The 23,650-nt window shown below is 44.1% G+C and overlaps 1 protein-coding gene across 1 annotated transcript in view; it reads right to left on the reverse strand.

Moving 5' to 3' along the window:
• Nucleotides 1–16,032, reverse strand: part of XDH (xanthine dehydrogenase) — a 59,447-nt gene extending 43,415 nt beyond the window's left edge. The window contains exons 1-6 of the mRNA XM_061168661.1: nucleotides 15,991–16,032; nucleotides 9,779–9,836; nucleotides 6,695–6,791; nucleotides 5,281–5,389; nucleotides 2,013–2,139; nucleotides 997–1,058 (exon numbers count right to left, since the gene is read on the reverse strand). Of these exons, the coding sequence (XP_061024644.1) occupies nucleotides 997–1,058; nucleotides 2,013–2,139; nucleotides 5,281–5,389; nucleotides 6,695–6,791; nucleotides 9,779–9,836; nucleotides 15,991–16,032 (495 nt within the window). The remainder of the gene's footprint in view (nucleotides 1–996; nucleotides 1,059–2,012; nucleotides 2,140–5,280; nucleotides 5,390–6,694; nucleotides 6,792–9,778; nucleotides 9,837–15,990) is intronic.
• Between the last annotated feature and the right edge of the window lie 7,618 nt (nucleotides 16,033–23,650).

The raw sequence follows: 23,650 nt of genomic DNA on the forward strand, positions 1-23,650 counted from the left end.
TAGAAACAAGGAAATTTGCCCAATATCATGCATCAGTTAAGTGATGGAATGGGATTTGAACCCAGGTCTGCAGATTCTGAATCTAAGCTTTCAATCATTTTCATTTAAATCCGTACCTCCTGGTTCCTCATCATCAACAGCATTCACCAGGATGTGGCATTTTCCATCCTTAGAGGCTCCATCTCCATCTCCACCCTTTTGGGCTATTTGGACACAATACTCCTTTTTGTACTGTGCCAACTCTAAAAGTCAGTGAAAGGCACAGGAGTCTGTGACTCTCCCCTCAACCCAGAATCAAATTGAGACGAGAGAGTTTGATTGGAGTCAGGATCAACTTGACTCAGCTGGGAAATCGGGTAAAATCTGGGGAGATTAAGCCAAGAAAGGAGAAGCTAGCCCTCCGTCCTCCTTGCCAGATGACAGGTGTGTGTCTGCATTTATGTAATCAATGCTCATGCACCCCAGCTGTGGTTTCTCACTCAGGGTTATATGAACACTACAGGGGATCACACACTGTCTGAAGATCTAATTAGCAGTTTCGTAAGCCCAGCAGAGTGCCAGCTGCAGAGAGCAGCTGGGACAGGAAAGGAGGAGGGACTCGAGTGCTGAGTCAGGCTGGGTTGTTATTAACTGCCACGTTCAGCACCTGTGCCATGGGCTGAGCATGCCAGTCACCAAGGAAGGACGCCAAGCCCGAATGCCCTGGAGGAAATTAGCTCTTAGGCAGCATGTCTTCCAGTAACCAGTTCTCCAGGCCTTCCCTGGAAGGAAAGTCTCCGTGCTGTTGATGAGAACCACCACCTCCCTCCACCCCCAAGAATAAGAACAGCAGAGCCCAACATCCTTGCCAGGTACCTGCGGCAGAAGGACCCGCCAGCTGGCCATCTGATCATTTTTCTCTGTAACCCAGAGGCCCCTGGCATCCCTCCCAGCTGTGATTCCTGAGTGTTGCTGCTTCAGGAGCAGGGCTGTTGCTGTCCCAGCACCCCAACTTACCTTGGCGAAGGTCCGGAAGCCCTGGAGGATGGGTCTGTAGCCTGTACAACGGCACAGGTTTCCTGTGGGCCAAGGAAAAAGCTGCAGTGTCAGCGCAGGCCCCGGAGCAGCTAAGGGGTTTGTGGCTTTGCTCCCAGCTCAGTTAAATGCTCTCTTTACATATTCTATTTTCTTTGCTTGGAATGACCCTCCTCCTGCTTGTATCCCTGACTTCAAAACATCTACCACTTCTTCCAGGAAGCCTTGCTAGAATGCCTAGACTGAATCAGGTGCTCCTCCTAAGTCCTCCCATGGTGCCTAGTCATAGCTTTATCAGTGAGCTTATCAAACTACATTATAAGCTCTCTTCCCCTTCAGAGTACGAACTCCTTGAGAGGAGGGACTGTGTCTTTCATCCCTGTGTCCCCTGTACCCTGTATAGTGCCTGACAAATGATAGGACTTCATATAAATGACAGAATAAATGATGCATTGAAATGGATTGAATGAGTGGGGAGCCTCCTCTACTCAATTCAGAGGAACAGATACCAGACCCAACCATCTGGGCCCATTCACAGAAGGCAAAGTGGGAAGCCAGTCCCTGCTCAAGGCTCAGAGTCATGGCCTCCTTCCTCATATGTGGCCTTTGCTCTGCAGAATCCTGCTCTGAGGAAACAGCAAGGGAAGACGCCATGTCATTAGCTTCTGTGCGGTTTCCCAAACGATCTCCTCCCACTCCGGCCACTCATGGCTATCCCATCCCAGCACGGAGTGGGAGCAGGAAGACACCTCAGGAAGATGAACGTTAAGGCAGCAGACCCCAGAAGGTCTCCAAACCACCCAAGTGTTCTTCAAATTAAGAAAGCACCAACCTTCCAGTCAATCGTAACCAACATGGTGGGATGGCCTGAGCCTTTCCCTCAAAAGGCAGTGCCTGGAACTCCTGGTCCACTCCTGGCATCCACTCTGGCCCTGCCCTGCCCTCCTCAGAGCCCCACTTGCCACTCCACCTCCCGGGCCCTGCCTCAAGGCCCATACCTTGGAAGGCATCCTCGATCTCCTCAACAGTGGGCTCGGGCTGGTTCCGAAGCAGCGTGTACATGCTCATGACGATGCCGGGGGTGCAGAAGCCACACTGGGAGCCGTGGCTCTTGGCGATCCTCTCCTAAAAGGGGCAGATGACGTAGACACCTGTGTTGCAGAACCCCTCCCAGGCTCCCTCGTGACTCAACAGGAGCCAGCCCATGTCGACAGGCGGTGTAGGGTAGCAGACTGCATGAAGTCAAATCGTAGTGCCGCCACTTCCCAGCTGTGACCTTGGCCAGGTTACCAAGCCTCACTAAGCCTTGTCTATATGTTTAGGACCATCCTAGCACTTAGAGGATTCAGTGAGATCATTCACGTAAAACTCTTAACATCATCCCTGGCATAGAGGAGGGAGTCAACCCATGGGAGTTATTAATAGGACAGCCCCCTCAAAGAACAATGACTGTTAGAGCCAGAGGGGCTTCTCACCCTTCATTCCCTTCACTAGAGAGAGGAGGAAGCAGACTCAGAGATTTAAGAGATGTATGCAAGATCACACATGGTGAATGCAAGAGCTGTGTCAGGTTCTTTTAACTACAGTACCCCACCATCCAAAATCAACCAAATGAATGCATTTTATTCCAAATTAGAATGCTGCTGTATTCTTATGTGAAGGTAATCCTTGAAGTCCAATGGGTGGGGACTTAAGAATTGGGAAATGTGTGATATAGAATTCACTAAAAGCATTGAATGTCACAGAATTTTCATTCAAACCTGCAAGATTTTTATTACAAGGAGATTCTCCTCATCTACACTATTTTTTAATCTCTGGGAATCTCTCTTGGAACTTACATTAAGTAAAATTGCTAGAATGTTGTATCCCCAGTGCCTAGCATGGATAGTCATTCATTTGACAAATATTTACTGAGAAACTATCATGTACCAGGAGTGGTAAAGGCACTGGGGACAGAGAGTGAAGAAGAGAGATGAGGTTCCTGGTCTCATGAAGCTCATATCCTAGCAGGGGAAATACTGACAAAAACAGAGAAGAAAATTTGAGGTGGAGGTCAGTGCTATGTAGAGAATTAGTACAAGAGGGCATGACCCAGAGTGACTAGTGGCTATTTGGAGTGGTTAGAAAAGCCACTCTGAAAAAGTGACCTTTGAGTTGAACTTAATGACATAATTTGGAGCAGGGAAGAGTGTATCCCAGGCAGAGGGAACAGCAAGTGCAAAGGCTCTGAGCGCAAACAGTGCAAAAGTCTGATGTGCTAGAGCTGCTGAAAGGCCAGGGTGGGTGGAATCCTGGGACAAGGGATGTCAGCTCGGGGAACAGGCAGCAGCCAGTCGATGCAGCTCTTCATAAGCCAGGGTTAGGGATCTGGATTGTTATTCTGGGTGTGACAATGAGAGGCCTTTAAGGGGAATTTCAGCAGGGATTGATATGATCAAATTTGTGTTTTTAAAGAATCACTCTAGCTGCTGGGCAGGGAATAGTTGTAGGGGTAAGAGAAGAAACAGGGGAACAGGACACTAAAGTGACCTAGGCAAGAGGGGATAGTGACTTGAACCAAACATTAATGGGGGAAACAGAAAAACAATGAAGATTTCAGTGTAAACTTTGCAGGTAGAGTAGTTACTACTTCTGGATGGATTGGGTGTGGTGTATAAGAGAAAGAATCATAGGTGACTCCTACATTTTTATCTTGAGCAATTGGGTGGATGCTTTTGCCACTGACTCAGATGGAGGAAGACCAGGGAAGAAAGAAGTTGCGGGGGGTGGAAATAGCGTTTTGTTAAGTCTGAGATTAGACATCCATCTAGGGATTCAAGTAGGCAGCTGGAAATAGGAGTCTGGTCTCTGAGGAGAGGTCGAAGCTGAAGATACAAATATGATGCATTCACATGTAGATGGCATTAAACTCACCTCGGGAGAGTGTGAAGGTGGAGAAGGGATGGGGCCCAGGCCAGAGCCCAGGGTGCTGCAGCAATTAGGGACTGAGATGAGGAAGAGCTGTACATGGTGCAAGCGTGGAGGTAGGAGGAAAATGAGGAAAGTGTGGTGTCGTAGAAGCCAAGAGAGAAACATAAATGGACAAGGGGAAGTGGAATCTACAGCTTATTTGGAGCCAAAAGAAGTACGTCAGGAATAAGGATCTGTACCATTGGAAAGAGAGGGTTTTCGCCTGATTTTATGGATATGATCCCTGTGTTTAAACGGTTCATTCTTTCTTTCATCTATGTTTCAAAGAAAATTACAAGCCCTCATTAATCTTTTCACATCTGCTGCAGGTTGGACAAGTTTAGTAATCTGCCCTTTTCCTGCCTAGGAAGCAAAGACACGGAAGTGAAGCAATACCACCCCACCCCGCTCTGACCCCACATGACTGGCCCAAGATGCTCCCTCCAGGGAGTGTAATTAGTTTGCTCAACTGGCGACCCTGGCTCCAGACTCACATAAGGGGCACAAGGGTGGCAGGATCTGAATGACACAGTCAAGGGAAGATTAAGAAAAGGGCCTGGCTCAGGCACCTTCCGTGATGCAATCTCCTAAGGACCTCCTGCCTCAGTTTCCCTAAACGTAAGCACCGGGAACAGTGGCTTTTCCTTCCCACTGTGCTCTGCTCCCACGTGGGCTCCATTCGACCTTGTCTACGAGCATCCTTCCTCTCTCCACAAACCCCTCAGACTACTGCCCACTCTTCCCCAAAGTGTTCCCAATTTCGCTTCATCCTCAGGTGCCTGATACCATCAGGAAGAAAGCACTGGTCAGACACCCATGTGTCTCTGTTCTCTGACTCAGCCCTTGCTAACCTCCATTTTAATGAGCCCATGTCTATATGATCCATGGGTGGAAGGTGAGAGGTGCAATGAAATTACCATTGGAGGAAGCAGGGAGTAGGTGGGTTTTTTATCAAGGGGCACAGAGCATTTGGAATCTTCAATCTGAGACGGCAAGGGGGCTTCCTAAGCACACTCGGGCACAAGGTGAGAAAGTTCCCCTGCCCCTCCTCCCTCCAGCTCTGACACAGCTGGACTTACCAGCCACCAGATCCAGTTGACCTCTTGGTTCCCATGGGGCATGCAATGTCACCATTCACCCAGACACAGGAGGGAGCTTCAGGCTCGGGTGCCTCCACTTTCTGCCTCACAGCCATCCCCTCACCTCCACGAGGATCTGGGGAGGTGGCTGGGCCAGAATGCCACCTTTGCCCGGGCAGTGACACTCAGCCCAATAACCCAGAGCAAGTCTGCAGCCTTGGTAAGAGCCTCTGGTTACCTGCACAGGATGCAGCCTCGTCTTGGTACTTCCGATTCCTTCCACAGTTGTCACGGCAACATGGTGCAAGGAGCAAATGGGGGCCAGGCAGGCATTGGCAGAAAAGTGACTGGAACCCAGATTAAGGTCATTCCATTGACCACTCAGGTCATCAGAGCAGACCTGAGTGCAGGGTCTGGGAGATCTGTGATGCTTGTACCACTTCTCTTCACTCTACATTATGTTCTTGTCTTTTCTACAGGTGTCCTCACCTCTCTACCCAAGACTCTGCACCCGAGCCCCTCCAGCATCCTGTGGAGTCAGACATCGGTGTGACCTAGGCCTCTGAGCTGGAGCATGGGAGCCAGGGTCTCTTTCAGCTGCCTCTTAGCCCGACACTGGAGGCTGAGTCAAGAGGAAGCTTCTGGCAGTCTCCAGGCCCAAAGTGTGCTCCTCTCTCTGCAGGGCCCGTCCTTAGCCACTTCAATTTCAGAACCTCCTGTCACTTTTCCTTCTCTGCTTTCACTCACCTCCATTTCTCCCATTCCTCTGTGGGGAGAGGGAGGGGAAATCCCCAGGTGACATGGGACACCAACCCCTTAGACAGAGCTTCCCCACATCCATCCCTTTATTCATCGCTCATTCACTCATACAGACAACATCAGTTACTGAAGGCCAACCATGTGCCAGGCACCCTGCCGAGGGCTGAGGAAATACAGGTGAATAAGACGGAATCTCTGTCCTCTAATAGCTTGCCTTCAACTCAGGAAAATAGAAGCCAGTGTGAAGATGAAATTTAAATATTTTATGGTAAGTGTTTCAGGAGGGTTATGCACAGGGCACCATGGGACCAGCAGAGACAAGGGGCACCTAACCCAATCTTGGGAGGTCAAGGAAGGCTTCCTAGAGGAGATGATATTTTGCCCAGTCCTAAAGTGCTAGTAAGAGTTAGCCAGGTAGAGAAGTCCTTGAGAAAAGGACATTCAAGATGGGAAACAGCTTCTGCAAAGACCAAGAAATGAATGGGCATGGAGCATTGGTAGTTCACAATTGTTTCTGCATGAATGGAGTGCTGGACCCACGAAGAGAAAGAAAACTGGAGAGGAAAGGTGGGGAAAATTGAAGGACCTCATATGTTGAACAAAAAGATTGGACTTTAATTTGGGGGCAATGGAGGCCAACTGAAGGATTTCATGGGATGTGATATAAGTTTGAATTTTAAAAAGATGATTTTTTTCAGCAGTTCAGAATCTTGTCCATATTTGTAAGCCAGGAAGATATCTCCTAAGACATCATTCTATAATGTCCCTCTTCATGACCAAAGCCTACTTAGAAACGCAGGGGCTTACACACATATGCGCACACACGCACTCACTCAAAAGCTGACCCCTGCATCATAGTCCTCAAAGGCCAGCAGCCAGCAGGCAAAGGATACATGATCTTGTCCTGGAGACGATCATACTTGGAAAGCATCACCGTGCAAGCCCCACAGCCGCCTTCTCCACAGCCCAGCTTTGTCCCTCTCAGCCCCACTGGATGGTCAAGGGTTAAAGAATATGAACTCAGAGAAAAAAAAGTCTTTGTTGGGTTGCTGGGAAATGCCTGGACTGAGCTTCGAGTGAAGAGCCATTCGTCCACACACAGGCTCAGGCCCCTCAACCCGGGAAGCAGCAGACCCACATGGCTTCCCATTCAGACAGGCTGCCCTGCATCCCGGGGAAGCAGGGAATGAGGCCAGTTCCATTGTACAGAAAAGGAAAGGCATCAGCACCCATGTGTCATCCCCTGGGACTGGAGTTCCACTGCCCTCTAATCCTGGAGATTTTCTTGGGATCAAGGTCTTCTAGGTGTGGTCTTAACAGTCCCCCAACCCTGTGGTCTCACTGGGCAGGTAAATCACGCACCTCAAAGACTGAGTATGTGGGGCAGCCCTCACATCACCCCAGCTGGTCGTGCAAGGAAGCCAGTCAGGCCAGCATGGGACTTGCTGAGTTCGGCTTCCCTCACTCCCCCGCCAAACCTTTTGGATTGATGAAGTCCAGGGACCAAAATTAAGGCTGGACCAGGGGCTTCTGCATATCCATCCCATAGGATATGTGAATGGAAATTTAAATGAAGATATTTTTGAGGTCAGAAACCAATATTGGAGCCACCTCTTATATATTGGGGGAAACAAAATCTCTGATACTTTGTGCTTGAACTAACTAATAGGCTATTCTGCAGAACAGCAGTTATGGTGGCCTCTTTCCCTGGGACACACAGGCTCCATTGCTGCTTTTCCCTCAGGCCCACAGGCCTCCAGGCCATCTATATTCCTACTGAAGATAGAAGGAGCTGAGGCTATTATCCCTGGTCACTTCCCTAATTTCAAGATAAAGTTAATAACTAACAATGATAAAGCACCTTCTATTTGGAAAGCAGCTATACCCATGGACCCGTTTGATCTTCACAATAATGTGGTTAGCAGGTAGGGCAGGAATTGATGAAAGAAAGAAAGAGAGAAAGAGAGAGAGAGAGAGAGAGAGAGAGGGAGGGAGGAAGGAAGGAAGGAAGACAGAGAGAGAGAAAGAAAGAGAGAGAGGGAAAGAGAGAAAGAAAGAAGGAAAGAAGGAAGGAAGGAAGGAAGGAAGGAAGGAAGGAAGGAAGGAAGGAAGGAAGGAAGGAAGGAAGGAAGGAAGGAAGGAAGGAAGGAAGACTGAGACCCAAGATGTAATGTGTGCCCTGCAAGGTGACAGTCACTTGTGTTACCTTGAGTGTTAGGGAACAAACACGGCCATCTGACTCCTCCTCCACCATGCTGCTGCCTCTTTTAAAGCACAGCTGGGGAGGGCTCTCTAGATCTCGAGTTATTCTTTTCACTAGTCTGGACGTATGAGATCAGCAGTGTAGACCACACTAGGGGCACATGAGGATGAATGGAAGCAGCCCAAAGTAGTCTAGAGGTCTTCTGCTAGCCTGGGCATCCTTCTGGAAGCCAGGGTAGAAGTCAAGGCTAGGGTCTTCTCTCTTGCCTGGAACTCCCACAAATCAACTCTCAACACAGGCAACAGCAAGCCATGAGGACTTCATATTTACATACCAACTTTCAGGTTTGGATTTCATTTGAGATTTGGCCTTTAAACCAGCCAACTGCTATGATCAGGAATTTCTGAGGCTGTCAGGTCTTCAAAACTGTATTAGAAATCTAAAATTGACATCAACAATCTCTAAGAGTGAGCCTCTCTTTCCAGACCACCCAGATAGATGGGCTGGAAATGGAGTCTCATGCAGTCTCCTGATCCCACTGAGTGACTCCAGGTCTACAAAAAACGCTATCAGGTCCATGCGCTGTGAACCTCCAGACCTGCCCCCGCCAGGTCAAAAATCCAGGACAAAGTACACTAGAGCCAGCCGCTATCTGACAGGAGGTAAAAGAACCAGCGGCAAGGCCATGGATTCCAGGCTGGCTTCTGTGGGTGTTGAAACGATCCTTTGTTGTTCCAAAGTATGTCAGTGCAAGGAGCCACCAGACATCCCTGCTTCTGGGAGCCACAAGGGTTTATTGACAGAGGTCAGGATGGGTGTCATTCTACAACAGACCCCTAGAGAGTTTCCAGTGTGGGTGGGAAGGTCAGAGCATGGCTCCCGGCTTCAGTCCAGGTCTGCCAGCATTTGCCCAGAACACACGAGGGGGAGGTGTGTCCCTTAACACATCCAGCCTCACTTCCGCCTCTGTTAAAGGGATCGCTGTGAATCAGTGAGAGAGCCTACATAAATCACCTTGAACTCCACCCATATGTAGTCAGTGCCCATTAATGTTAGCTCTTATTCTAGCTTTACTGCTGGTTTTGTTCCAGGGCCTCAGAATACTTTCCTACTACGAAAGAACAAAAGGGATGGGGGATCTTACAGAAGCCCTCCCCACTCTGGGAGCAGAGCAGCACCCCAACCCCGCTCAGGAGTCCCCCACCCCATGCTTCCCAGTGCCTGCCATTCCCACAGAGGATGATGCCTCTACACGATTCCCACCTCAGGCATCCTTTTCCCCAAAAAATACCCCTTCCCCTGGCTTTCCCTCCACCTTCGCAGAGCTAGACACCCTGCCTGGGAAGCCCATTTATGTATCAACAAAGGTCTGCTGAGGCAGGCTCTGCTCCTCCTGGGGGTGGGGGGAGGGGAATGACCATGAAGCTTGCCAGAGCTAAGGAGGGTCTTTTGGAGCTGCTTGTTTTACAGGCCCAGGGTAAAACCTTGGCATTACTAGAACCTTAAATGCAGGAGACTTGAAAAACATCAAGAATCATATTCTTACTTGGCAGCTGAGAATTTCAGACCCACCAGGCTCAAATGACTTCCCAGGGTCACACAGCTGCCAAGTGGCAGAGATGCAACTAAGACACAGGGGTCCAGAGCCCTAACCCAGTGCTCTTTCCTCTGCACTTCACGGCCTCCAGACCAGTCACTAGCAAATGGCGTAAGGCCCAGAGAATGAGTCCCCAAGGGCCCCCTCTCCCTCACCCCCACTCCAAAGTCAGGATACATTTTCTTCTCAGGTAGGCCAAAAGGGTTGTTTCTGGATCTGCATTTTTCTCCACCACCTATAAAAGCAAACACCAAAGAAAACTATATCAGAGGTATACTTAGCCATCGTCTCACCCAAGAATTTGTAGAGTTAATGGAGATGTGCTACATATATCATGAAAACGAAGGTGCTTTTCTTAATTCTATAAGATGAGCATATTAGCTGCAAGCCAAATCGTGTACCTGCGGACACGCTGCAATTCTAAAATTCTGCACCCACCACAGAGCACTTAGGTGCGGCGCCGGCTGTGCTGGGCTGACCAAGGCCAAGTTCCCTTCAAATTGAACAAGTCATTTCATTTCCAGCTGCTGGAGCACATTAGTGAACGCCAGGGACAGCTGGGAGCGGGGGCATGCAGACCTCTGGCTTTGCATCCTGGAGGGTGGACTCAGGCGGTGGACGGCCAGTCTGCCAGCCTGTGCTCATAGCAGAGTGTGGTATGCGTTGGGTCCTCACAGTCAACAGCCCTAACACAGGTTAGAAATGGAGGAGAAATCTCAAGCCAAAGGCCCACGAACAGAATGTTCCGTAAGGCAGAAAGGTTGTCCACGAAGTGTGGTGCCAGTTCCAGATGCAAATCATCAAAGGAAATCTATGAAAACCTGTTTCACTTCTCCTCATGCATCATCAAGCCTAAAAGGGTCTGGGTGATTGGGATGATTAAGGGGAGAGAATGTGTGATAAGAGTTTCTTTAGAGAGACCTGCACTATGAGTCTCACATCTTCCTAAAGTAGGAGGAGGAGGTATCTGTCTCACCCCTCCAGCTTCATGAGGGGCTTCTATAGCCCTACGTGTAAAGCTCACATGCTGCAGGGCATATGGTGGTCTGGCTTAGCTAAAAGCTAGAGAAAGTCTTACCAGACAAGCTGAGGAAGAATTGTAGTGTAAGGATTGATGTGCACTTCCAGAGTTTGGAAGAGCAAAGGATGTGAAATTGTTGTGCCATGGACCCAGCACAGGCCATACGTGAGTGAGAGAACTTGCTTGGAGGTGTTTAAATCATTCCTGAAAGACTGACTACAGGAGGTGATGGGACCTCCATCAGAGTCTGTGTGGAGTGGACCTCCCAAAACTGGAGGCTGAGGGAGAACAGCCAGACTGAGAAAACAGCCCCCCGCACCATGTCATGAGACTTGCAATTGAAGGTTCCCAGCAGTGGGAAGCCATCCTACACCAGCACCTAATAAATAAGAACTTTCTCACTACCCTCTCCTCTCTGTCCTGAAATGAAACTGTGTTTGGCAACTTATAATTGCCCATAGGATTTTTTGTTCACTAAGAGTAATCCAGAAGGTCATGAAACTACCAAAATTTACCCTTGAATAAAGTTTAAAGGAAAGTGGAAGGTAAAAGTAATTTTCTTTTATGATTACACCCCACAGGTCCAGCTTGTTCAAATTTTCCTGGTTACAAATTTCACACAAGGACTTGTTTCTTTTCTCCTGGAAATGAAATCATAAATACACAAAATAAAAATCTTTATTACCTTTCTCTTAGATGGCAATAAGGTCCTCTTAGCTTACTAAGAGGCTCCTGCCTCCCCTTCCTCCTGCCCTGCTGCTCTCCTTTTATCGCATCGCATCAGTTCTCTGCTCAGTGCCTTCAGTGACCTCCCACATATTCAAGGTAGCATCCAAGTTCCTTAGGCTGTCTTTCAAGACCCTTTTCAATGTGTCCCCAGTCTTCATTTTCAGCCTGTCCCCCTCCTGCTTCCCTGCCAAGCTGGTCTTCATACTCCAGTGAAAATACAACTTAAACCTTCTAACTCCTGTGCCTTTGGCCATTCCATTCCTCTTTCACCTGCATCTTGACTTATTAGAAGACCCCAAACACTTCCCTATCACCCCAGTCACAAGTGGTCCAACCTTCCTTGAATTCCTCAGAGAATGACCATACCACTCTCATGGCATGGCTGCAGTGTTTGTCCCAGCAAACTCCACAGAACCCTCTCTCAACAGAAGGAAAGGAAATGTGTATTCTAAAAGAAAAACACTGTGGGGAAGTGAGCTGAGGAAATGCTGGGTTAAACAGATTGCTCTGGTAAAACTCAAGCACCAAAACAAATAATAGCCATAATGGATTACAAACCATTAAATAGAATTGAAACTCTTAAGTCCAAACCGATCATTAATAAATAAACAAACAAGTAGGAGAGAAAGGAAAGTTCTTCCTGACAGAAGAATACCAACTAGTGGCCATTTTGGGTGGCCATTTTGTAATTCAGCACAATAACTGATCTGGTCAAGAATTATCGATGGATGCTGCAACTAGCAGATGAAAGTTTGATAATCAAGGTATTTACATAGTCCCAAAGTATCTTCTCACAGATTATTCATTAATTATAAAGGGAAAAGAGTAATCTTACAGTGGAGATTGTAAGACTACTGGTGGACACCACCTTAACTGAGTGATCAAAGTTCACATCACAAATAATGGGGAAAACCGATAACATGTGCTTCCTGATATAATCCACCAAGAAAGACATGTCACTTCTCTGGTATCCTGCCCAAAATGCAGACTCTGAGTCTAATTAGAAGAAAGCATGACACAAGCTCAAAATGAGGGACATTTTAAAAAATAATGTCTTGTTCTCTTCATAAACATCAATGTCACAAAAGACAAAGGAAAGCTAAGGAGCTGTTCCAGATTAAGGGAAACTAAAGAGATATGACAACTAAGTACAAGGCATGATCCTGGATCCTGGGATTGGGGGGTGAAAGCCATAAATGACTTTACTGGGAAACTTGGAATAACGCTCTGCATAAAGTTTATAGATTAGACTAGTATTATATTAACACTAGATTTCCTGATTTTTATAATTAGATTGTGGTTATGTAAGAATACATTTATTCTTAGTTTAAGGGATAGAGAAGCATGATATCTGAAATTTATTTTTTATACTTATTTATTTATTCATTTATTCACTTGGTTGCATTGGGTCTTAGTTGTGGCACGTGGGCTCCAGAGCATGCAGGCTCAGTAGCTGCGGCAAGCGGGCTCTCTAGTTGTGGTGCACGGGCTCTAGAGTGCACAGGCTTAATTGCCCTGCAGCATGTGGGATCTTAGTTTCCTGACCAGGGATTGAACCTGTATCCCCTGCATTGGAAGGAGGATTCTTAACCACTGGACCATGAGGGAAGTCCCTGATATCTGAAATTTATCCTCAATGGTTCAGAAAGAAAATTTTATACTTTATGTATTTATTCCAATTAATTACATGCGTAAATATATATATTAAATTATGTATTCATTTATCTATGTGTCTATTTATATGCATAGATCTACACACATGTATGTATACTTAAAGAGAGGATGTTAAAGCAAATGTGGTAAAATGTTAGGTGTTGAATGTGGGCAAGTCTATTTAATATTTCTTTGTATTCTTCTTTCAACTTCCTTGTAAATTTAAAATACCTTTAAAGTACAAAGTTTGAAAAATAAATTTCTTTAGTAGAGGGTTTCTCAGGGTTTTAATATTCATCCATTCATTCTGTCCACATTAATTGGGCACCTACTATGTGCCAACACTATACAAAGTTGTCTAAGAATATCTAAGAAGAGTATCTGGTGGGGATACTTTCCTTTGAAGTACATTTTGGAATATTGTACCTTACCTAATCACAATCCACTTTGCCAACTAGTTCATAAACTCCCGAATGGTAAGTGCCTGGTCTTAGAGATTGTATTCCTCCAGCGCATATGTGTCCCATAGGCTCAGGCCTGGGAGGAGCTTGTAAATGTTGACGACATGGGTAGGTGGGTGGTTGAGTGACTGAGTGAGTGTTGTCTCATCACTGACTGCTGCTTCTCATGGGGGTCACTCCTGGACACCTTCAGCTGCACCCTACATGCCCAATCTTCCCAGACTCCTCTAGGGGCCACCATCTCCACTAACCAGAGAGTGACTGTTCAGAAAAACAAGAATCCTGTCCTCCAAGAGGACGGTCACTACAGTGACACCAAAATCCTGGGCCGCTCTTTCCCTTCGACTCTGACTCTAGATCAGATGTGGAAACCATAGTCACCAAGGCCTGTCACCACCACAGAAGGCCCTCGAGGTATTTGATCATTTACATCTTACACACTCTCCAGGGCCACAGCGAGTGAAGACAGAATCCTGGACAGTGGTCTGAAACAGGGAGAGTAGGAAGCTCATATTTAAGAGTGAGTCATCAAGTACCAACAGCTTCTTTGGTAACCTCCTTGCACAATATCTGGTAACAAAAGATCTAGAATATCTTGGGAATAGAATTGGGAAGAAACTTACAGCTGTCTTTATTTGACTGGGAATTCCCTTGCTTGGTCTAGGTTTTATAGCACTGCTTTCACCTCATCCCTCCTTGCATTGCCTCACCACCTTTCCAGCAGATTCTCAAAAGTCTGCGTGTTTATAAAATTAAAAGCACTGATATTCATCACAGAAACCTGTAGTAGTAGAAGCTTCAAGAGATAGTAGGGTTTGATGTAATGATACTAACTACAAATTTTAAATTGCTTTCCTAAGGTGAAAATAAAATACGTGGGGAAACAATTTTCACCAAACCAGATTCACCTTGAAATGCTCGTGTCTAGATCCGGTGCATCATAGCAAACCGTCCCCAAAGAAGAACAGAAGCTTGTACCGTCACATGTGAACTGATGGCTTAATAAATAATCGAACCTTAGAGTGAGACTGTGCCTTGGAAGCCACTGAATCCGTTTGCTCACCCAATATAAAAATTGCTTAGAAAAATGCCATGAAGATGCCACTGTGTAAGTAATGGGTCGAGAAAGCCAATTCAACGACTGTTTCTTAAATCTCTACAATGTAATTGCTGAATGTGACAAAGTCGTTGGAATTCTTGGCTGCAAGTCTAACAGCCACCAACAAGGAAGATTTGCCCTGCCTCTTAGTTTGCTACCAGAGACCAATCCTGAAAAGAAGTCGGCACAGAGAGACAGCTCTGCACCTGGAAGAGCACAGCTGACCCCAGTTCCCAGGGCCACCCAGTGATACCACTCAAACTGAATCCAACAGTCCTGGGAGCACTGACATTGTGATGGCTCATGGAATTCCCCTGCTAGTCACCCAAATATATCCTGACAATTTAAGCACTAGATGCATTTTAGTTCTAGAAAATTGCCTCCAAAGTCGCCCAATTTCTCAACTCAAAATTGCCAGTGTTGCAAAACAAATAAAATTGCTCTGACCATGGGGTATAATCATCACTCATACTGTGCACACGGTCATTCACAACGTGCAACCAAGGCTACCCTTTTACTGTCCCTTTCCTTTCCAACAAGGGAGCTGAAGCAGATGCAAGCACCTCAACACCCATGTAGGGAGAGCAAGTGGAGAGCAAGTGGACGGTGGAGACAATGTGATGTGCTTGCCCCCTCTTCTCCCTGCACCTGCATTAAAATCTGCAAAGATTCTCACCCTTCCGGTGCTGCAAGGACTGGTACCCTTATCATAAGACCGCCCTCTGCCCTATCCCATCCCCACCTTCCCTAGGTCCCTGTGCACCAATGAAGTTAATCCAAGTGAGAAATTTTTATCAAAGTAAGAGGTTTGCAATATTTATATGTATAACTAAGTGTGGGGTGGGGGGGGGGAGAGAAGCATGCCCTTTAAGAAATAAAAATTGTGGCTTGCCACAAGATGTCAGTATATGTCCTCACACAACTTAGCTGTTACATTTACACAGATGAAATATCAGACTCAAAGCTGTGTACATCTTATACCCTGACATTAGCAAGAAAACACATTTCTGCTCCTTTTCTTGGTAAAGAAAGCAACAAGAGCCTTAGGATACATTTGATTAAACACAGAAACGGAGGCGACCTCCAACCTCACCTAGAACCCTGTCCACCTTTCTCAGCTTCCTGTCTCTTCGCGAAGAGGTTGCAGGGAGCACGGGTGGAACTCACAGACGCCTTTCTTCTCGCTTCCCTCCCCATCACCCCTTTGCCCTGTGAGTATCTTGACTGTGTTCTAACCCTGAGAAGGTCTTCTTTCCCCAGTGTTACCCCAAATGCAGCAACAGCTTTGAAGGAAGAGAGAGAAAGAGAGAAGGCGAACAAATGAGGGAGAACACAAAAGAGAGAGAACAAGAACAGGTTTTTTCCAGAGGACACACATCCTTCCCAGGGATCAGGGAAACCAGAGAAAAGGTCAACTTCTGCTTACCTTTTTGCCATTCACAAAGAAAACCAACTCATCTGCTGTCATTGTCACGGGTTGGGGGTCCCTGAACTCCAGGTACCGTATGCCCAAGAGGCACTGCCAGTTATTACTGCTCTGCAACTTGAAAAATACGCCTCCCCAAAAAATGAAATGAAGTCAGCCGGTGGGAGGGACCAAGCTCAGAGCTTCGGGGCATGGAGAGTTCTTGGCAAAAGCCACCCGTTTACATAATCAAGGAAAATGCAATCACACACAGCAAATCACACCCTCAACACCTGTGTCGAAGAGCACAGAGGAAGACACAGGCAGATATCAGCAAGGAGGATGCCTTGGTGCCAGATGACTGTGGGTCTTAGGCACCACCCTCACAGAACCTGCTTCATCCTCCCACTTGCTGAAGACGGAGAAGGCGGAAGGGCCATGGTCATAGTGACAGTCACGGCAATAGAGATGATTCACACCCTCAGCGTCTACACTTGTCATTTTACCATTTAGGTTTACAGCAACCCAGACTCAGAACTTACATGCAGGACTCATTCTCCCAGAGCCTGGAGGGGTCTGGAGTCATAAGAGGCAGAGTCCAGTTATTCTGATGCAAAATCTTGCATTTGACCTCAGCAGGTCTCTTATCACTTTCAGAACTCACTTATTTTCATCCTGTAAATGGGCAAATGAATGACATCAAGAGCAAAAGGCTGAGTGACAAATGATGTATTTTTGGAAGTGCTTCATAAATAAGCAAACAACCAAAATTTTTATTACTATTGCAAATATATTCTCAACAGCACAGCAAAAATAATCCTGATAACAAACCACTTCTGAGGTTTTCCTTTTGTTTCTCTCAGGGAAATACCCTTGATTAAATTGTCACAATAACTCATAAAAATATTTCAAAATACTGTACCAAATAAAATGTGCATATCTCATAGGCATAGGCCAAATTAATACAGAGCCGAAAACCTTCCCCCATCCAGTCTCCATTAACTCCTGGTGTAAACACACATGCATATCACCTACCCAGGCAGCACCAATGGGCTCTAAAGTCCAGCGCCGAACTGCCCCTCCCAACTCTCTCTCTCTCTCACACACACACACACACACACACACACACACACACACACACACCAGCATTCTCTCTGGTTTTCTTCTACTAAGCTAGCCTCTGTGAAGTAGGTCACTTCCCCTACACCCCTTGATAAATATGAGCAGGGAAGAAAGCAGTATTGGGCAGATGTGCTTGGTACAGGAATAATCTAGAGAAACTGAAGACTGCCAGGACAACCACCATGTTATCAACACAATGCCCCTCTCCACAACAGACTTTATTTAAGCAGGAGATGAAATTCCACTTGTAGGATGGCTAATCATCCGAATTTGTCCCCAACTGTCTTGGTTTTAGCACTAAATCCCTGGCAAATCCAAATCAGTCCAAGGCAAACTAGGATGATTGGTCAGCATAAAACAGTGGTTCTTAACTGGGGAAGGGGGATCTTCATCCCAGGAGCCTTTTTGGCAATGTCTGGGGATATGTTTTGTTGACAGAAATCATCAATAATCAATTAATAATAATCATAGAAGAGAGTTTTATTTGAGCCAAACTGAGGACTACACTCCGGGAGACAGTGTCTCCGATAGTTCCAGAGAAACATGGTTTTCAGAACAGTTTTATACCTTGTTGGAAAAAAGAACATCTAACATGACAAGGGTACATCCCTTCGTGGTTTCAGAAAAGACAGATCAGCACATACACAGCGAGTCAGTAAAGCCCTGGCACCTAGGAAAGGAGACTTACCATCGAAGGAGTACCAGCACTGGTGTCCCAGGAAAGGAGGCATTTACTATTTATCTTTAAAATGGACAGTTTTACTTCTGGTCAATGCAGCCTTTTCTTTATCAATTAAAGCAGGTGTACAACGTATATTTAATAGGTCACAAAACAGGCTGTTCTAGTTAGCATAAAGTTAAATCATGTATATGCCAGAATGACTTCCCCATACCTCAATATGTGAACATTTCTTCCATCATTTCCTTTTTTTGATTGAATAAAATCTTTCAAAAGAAAGCAGTGATGACCAAAATATTTGTCCCTTGATGCCAGAGTGGTTGCTGCCTGCCCAACATGGCCCTCAGTGCTAGGACTTCCTCTCTTTTTCTTTTTTCTAAGAAAAAGAGTTGCCTAATTATTCTCATTGGGGAGTAATTAATTCATCAACCAAAGTAAACACAGAGGTAGAGGACGATGGATAAACATAGGCTATATTATCAATTATATCAAATTGTTGCACAAACTTTATACGTGTGTTTGGAGCAGTCAACTTAGAGCAAACAGTGATACATGTCATGAGTACCTTGATAGCTAGGAAAAGAATAATAATACATACTACAACAATGACAATCATCTATAAAGCAAAGCAGGAAAAAAAAGACCTATTACTGAAGGAAGCTAACCAAAGAGATTATTTAAAGGGTTAGTTTCCCATTACATCTTTTAGCCTTTTTGCCTTTTGGGAATTTTTTTTCTAAGTGTATGCCTTCTTTTCCACAGGTGTTGATATAAGTGCAACAAGTAATGTGAGCAATAGCACAACTCTTGTTAAGCCAGCAGAAAATCTAAGGCAACCTTGTTATCAAATGCTACTTGGGCGAAGGAGTTTAGGGCTGTCTGTTGTGCTGCAATGCTTTCTGCAGTGTCCTCAGCTATTTGGCCAATGGTGACTGATAGATTTCTGATCATCTCTCTGCTTACATATACTCCTGCACTATGAATCGAGATTCCCAAAAGACTTTCCCACCAGGTATCTTGGTGTCCTACTAAAATGGATCTCTTGACTCTGTAATGAACAGAGAAAGGAGGTTCATCTATTGCCTTATATAGAAACAACGGGGTAGCATAATGTACCAGTAAACATAATGATTCTATTTGCCAGCTGTTAAGACATTTATGTGCCCATCTTTGGGAAAGTGGGTCAATTCTAATACCACATACTAAGATAAAACCTGGGGAAGCACAAGCAGTCTCATTGATAGCCTTGTTAATTGGAAGTTTTCTTAACATAGTATTAAACCACGGATCATTTTTCTCGCAGCTTTTCCAAAAGCTATCTGTATGGCATTTGACATTTAAGAGTAGCTGGCATAATTTACTCATGTTTTTCTCTTTAAGACATCTGTTAATTAAGTTAGGAACAGAGTGAAGCAGTCCTAGGGTATGCTGTATCTGGTCTCTAAAGACTGAGGACAGTATCAGACAAGGGATGGACACATTAATATGTGAAGAATTTGAACCTGAAATGTTAGGCCAGAGAGAGGCCATTCTAGATGAGTGGTAATGTTTGGAACATCAGAAAAGTCGGTGACAGGTATTAAGAGGGGCCTAAATCAGTCTTGTATTCACTGAGGAATTTGATGACAGATCCAACAATCTGTTAAATTGTCCTCAGTAGCTATACGCTGTGACAACTTTACTAGACAATGTTCTTTTCATCCTGAACATTGGGGCAAAAGCATAGCTAGAAATAAAACAATAATTTTCAATTTGATAGAGAGATAAACATTTGGTAAACAGTTCAATTGAACTGGTAGAGCGAGTCTTACAGGCTTGGTCCAGATACTTGGGTCCGTTGCCTACCACTGATGTCTTCTTCTCATCTTGGTTTGATGGTACTTGCCTCAGTCAGTGAAAGCCAGGTCAGAAATAGGTGTCAAAGTCCACTTGGGTGGAGGGGACTTTTTAAAATGAGAGATGTGAATCCATGAGTCAGTAATAGTTCAGACAAAAAAATCACTAAAATTACCATTATATTTATCAGTTCATTCAATCCCATGTAACTAATTCTTGTTCTTCTTGAGTCCAATATTTCCTTTAGTTCTGTTGATCTTGCCTGATGATTGAAGGCAATAGTGTCAGAGATAATTTCAAGAAGTTTGCAAGGTTTTTGTTAAGGCTCCTACAATTTACTCAGGAAAGTGGGTGCATTGATCACTGGAGACTGTGGAAGGTATACCCCAAGTAGAAAACATTTTCTAACAGTTTCGTTGTCATTGTGAGGGCACCAGCCTTGCAGTAAGGGAAGGCTTTAACCCATCAAATGAAAAATGGAGTTTGCCAGGGATCCAGGAAGAGCCAAGCAGTCGTCTTGGGTTTCCCAAGGCCCAACTATTTAATTTACAGCTATTCCTTACTCATCTCAATTTCTCTGATTTAGGAGCAGGCTGTTGCCATGTTACAAGGACATCAGGATGGCAAAAGTCTGACAGTGAGGGGTTAATTTTTTGCAGAAGTAGAATGGACTTTATACATGCCATAATCTTTACAGATTCTGTTGTTTTTGCCTTTGCATGAAAGTCTGCTGGGCATTTCCCTTATACTTGAGTTCAGTCCCTTTAGTGTGAGTCTCAATTTTGATGACAGATAACATTTTATGTCAGGACATATAAGACTTCCAGGAATTTCACATAATTTCTGGAACACTTATAATGCATATGTAGTGTCCATATGTATGGACAATACATAAAGAAAGCTGAATATTACTTTTTATTACTACATAAAGAAAGCTGAATATTTTATTTATTGACAGTGTTTCCCATGACAACATGCCTAATTAGTTTAATGTCTCTCTTTTTATAAGGAGAGAAAAATATCTCAAAGTTAGTTCTAAACCAAAAGACTTCATTTAGAATTTGAGTTTGGGGAAGTTTTTCAAAGATATCAAAAAGGTTTTTAAAACAGTCAAATAAGTCACTGTGAAAAAAATGTTTAGTCATTCACTTAGCCAAAGTGACAATAAAATATTTCAAAGGCAAATACAGAAAGACAACAGATTGCTTAAAATGTAAAGAAAGTTTTACAATCCGTTATCAAAACAGATCAATATTCCAAGAAAACTTTGTCCTCCTAACAGGGAGAGAACCAAATTCTAGTTTTGCAGCAGCTTACCTTTAAATTCAATCTCATCTTAGCCAGTCCTGACCACCACTTTTCTCAGGGTGCCTTTTCCACAAACCTCCCACAACTTTCTATATCCAAATTTGTCTCTTATTTTCTTTCCCATTAGAAATAACCAGATTCAGGACAAAGTCACTTTCTTTTTACCTTAACAAAATGCACTTCCATTCCTCATATCTTCTTTTACTGGAATCACACATCCTACTTTCCTTGCATATTGAAATGTTTCTCTTATTTTTCTAGTATGTTTAATTACGTATATGTTACAATTTTTAACCCTTAAGAACCTCAATCGCTAGCAAAAAACCAAGAAGCAACAACTGCGAACTGTCTGTATACCAGCATTTCCTGACTGGCAAACTTATGTACATATTCCATAACCTCTAGAAACATACATATTCTCACAGCATAATTTCTTTCCTCAATGTGGTACAAGATGTGTGTCCAATAAACCAAACATCTTTAGTTTTTCTCTAATAAAAGACAAAAGTAGGTAAACATTGACTTGCTTAGCATTAATGTTTCAGTATTTTATCTTATTAAAAATGATCTAGATATTAAATGAATTCCCATCATCAAACTTAACTTAGCAAAACTCTAAAGTTTCAAGTAAACAAAAATCTGCAGAAACTATTTTTAAGTAAACATACCATAAAACATAATTATTCTTAAAGAATCTACCTAAAAACCATTTATTTCTATTTTATTACTTATGAAAGTATCATCACACCAAGTTAATTTTCTTATTGACAAATTTTCCAACAGAGATAACAGGAGTCTATTGACTTCCCATAAACCCAGGTACAATTAAAGTATTATTCTAATGTTTATGACTCTAAAAACATGTCTGTATTAATTATACCAACAATTTAAACTAACTTTAATACTGAATATTAATTTAATATTGAATATTTCCCAGATCTCATGAACCCAAAAGTCCTTTGAGTAAATTTCTATTATATTTCTGAGAATTTATATAAGCACCTATTTGTTTAAGCTATTTAAATAGAGATCTTTTACAAATTAATTTTGATAACACCACCTGAAGGTAGAGACATATCATGTCTATGACATATACATAGACATACATACATCCAGATATACACAGACAGAGATCTCATAGTTTTCCTACTTGAGTTTGAAAAGGTCTCTTCTCCCTTTTTTTTTTTTCATTTGTTTGTTTGTTCCAAGTTTTAGGTTCTACTGATTAAGCCAAGGCCATAGTCTCAGGAGATGTAGGCTATGTTTACATTTCAAGGACATGGTAAAAGTTATAACTTCAAGGTTTCTCCTAGAAATACTTTTGTTCCCTATGGGTCAGAATTTTGAAAAGATATTATATCAAGCCAGCTTTATTTTCTAGCTGCATATGTAAAAACCAGTTTCAAAATGTCAAAAGAGCCCCATCCTGGTCATTTTAGGGCCAGATAAGTACCTGATAGTACTGTATTGGTTCAGTACCAACGGTACATGAACTCAGCTGGAGTTCTAGTGGGTGGCTGCCCATCTGGGAGATGGTAGGCTTTGGAAGTACTGTTTACCTTTTACTTTCATTTTATTTATAAGGTCTTAACAATTTCGAAGGACAGTGTAGGGAATCAGAAGTGTGCTACATTTTTTAATTTTTTAAGGAACCTCCATACTGTTCTCCATAGTGGCTGTATCAATTTACATTCCCACCAACAGTGCAAGAGGGTTCCCTTTTCTCCACACCCTCTCCAGCATTTATTGTTTGTAGATTTTTTGATGATGGTCCATTCGGACCAATTTGAGGCTGATACCTCACTGTAGTTTTGATTTGCATTTCTCTAATAATTAGTGATGTTGAGCATCTTTTCGTGTGCATTTTTTTAAATTTATTTATTTTTGACTGCGTTGGGTCTTCGTTGCTGCCCGTGGGCTTTTCTCTAGTTGCGGCGAGCGGGGGCTGCCCCTCGCTGCCGTGCGCCGGCTTCTTATTGCAGTGGCTTCTCTTGTTGCGGAGCATGGGCTCTAGTCACCCGGGCTTCAGTAGTTGTGGCACGTGGGCTCAGCAGTTGTGGCTCGCGGGCTCTAGAGCGCAGGCTCAGTAGTTGTGGGCTTTTAAGTTTCATTAGGTCCCATTTGTTTATTTTTGCTTTTATTTCCATTTCTCTAGGTGGTGGGTCAAAAAGAATCTTGCTGTGATTTATGTCATAGAGTGTTCTGCCTATGTTTATCTCTAAGGGTTTTATAGTATCTGGCTTTACATTTAGGTCTTTAATCCATTTTGAGTTTATTTTTGTGTATGGTGTTAGGAAGTGTTCTAATTTCATTCTTTACATGTAGCTGTCCAGTTTTCCCAGCACCACTTATCAAAGAGGCTGTCTTTTCTCCATTGTATATTCTTGCCTCCTTTACCAAAGATAAGGTGACCATATGTGCATGGGTTTATCTCTGGGCTTTCTATCCTGTTCCATTGATCTATATTTCTGTTTTTGTGCCAGTACCATACTGTCTTGATTAGTGTAGCTTTGTAATATAGTCTGAAGTCAGGGAGCCTGATTCCTCCAGCTCCGTTTTTCTTTTCCAAGATTGCTTTGGCTATTCGGGGTCTTTTGTGTTTCCATACAAATTGTGAAATTTTTTGCTCTAGTTCTGTAAAAAATGCCATTGGTAGTTTGATAGGGATTACATTGAATCTGTAGATTGCTTTGGGTAGTATATTCATTTTCACAATGTTGATTCTTCCAGTCCAAG

The sequence above is a fragment of the Eubalaena glacialis genome, chromosome 14, assembly GCF_028564815.1.
Source record: "Eubalaena glacialis isolate mEubGla1 chromosome 14, mEubGla1.1.hap2.+ XY, whole genome shotgun sequence".
Lineage (NCBI taxonomy): Eukaryota > Metazoa > Chordata > Mammalia > Artiodactyla > Balaenidae > Eubalaena > Eubalaena glacialis.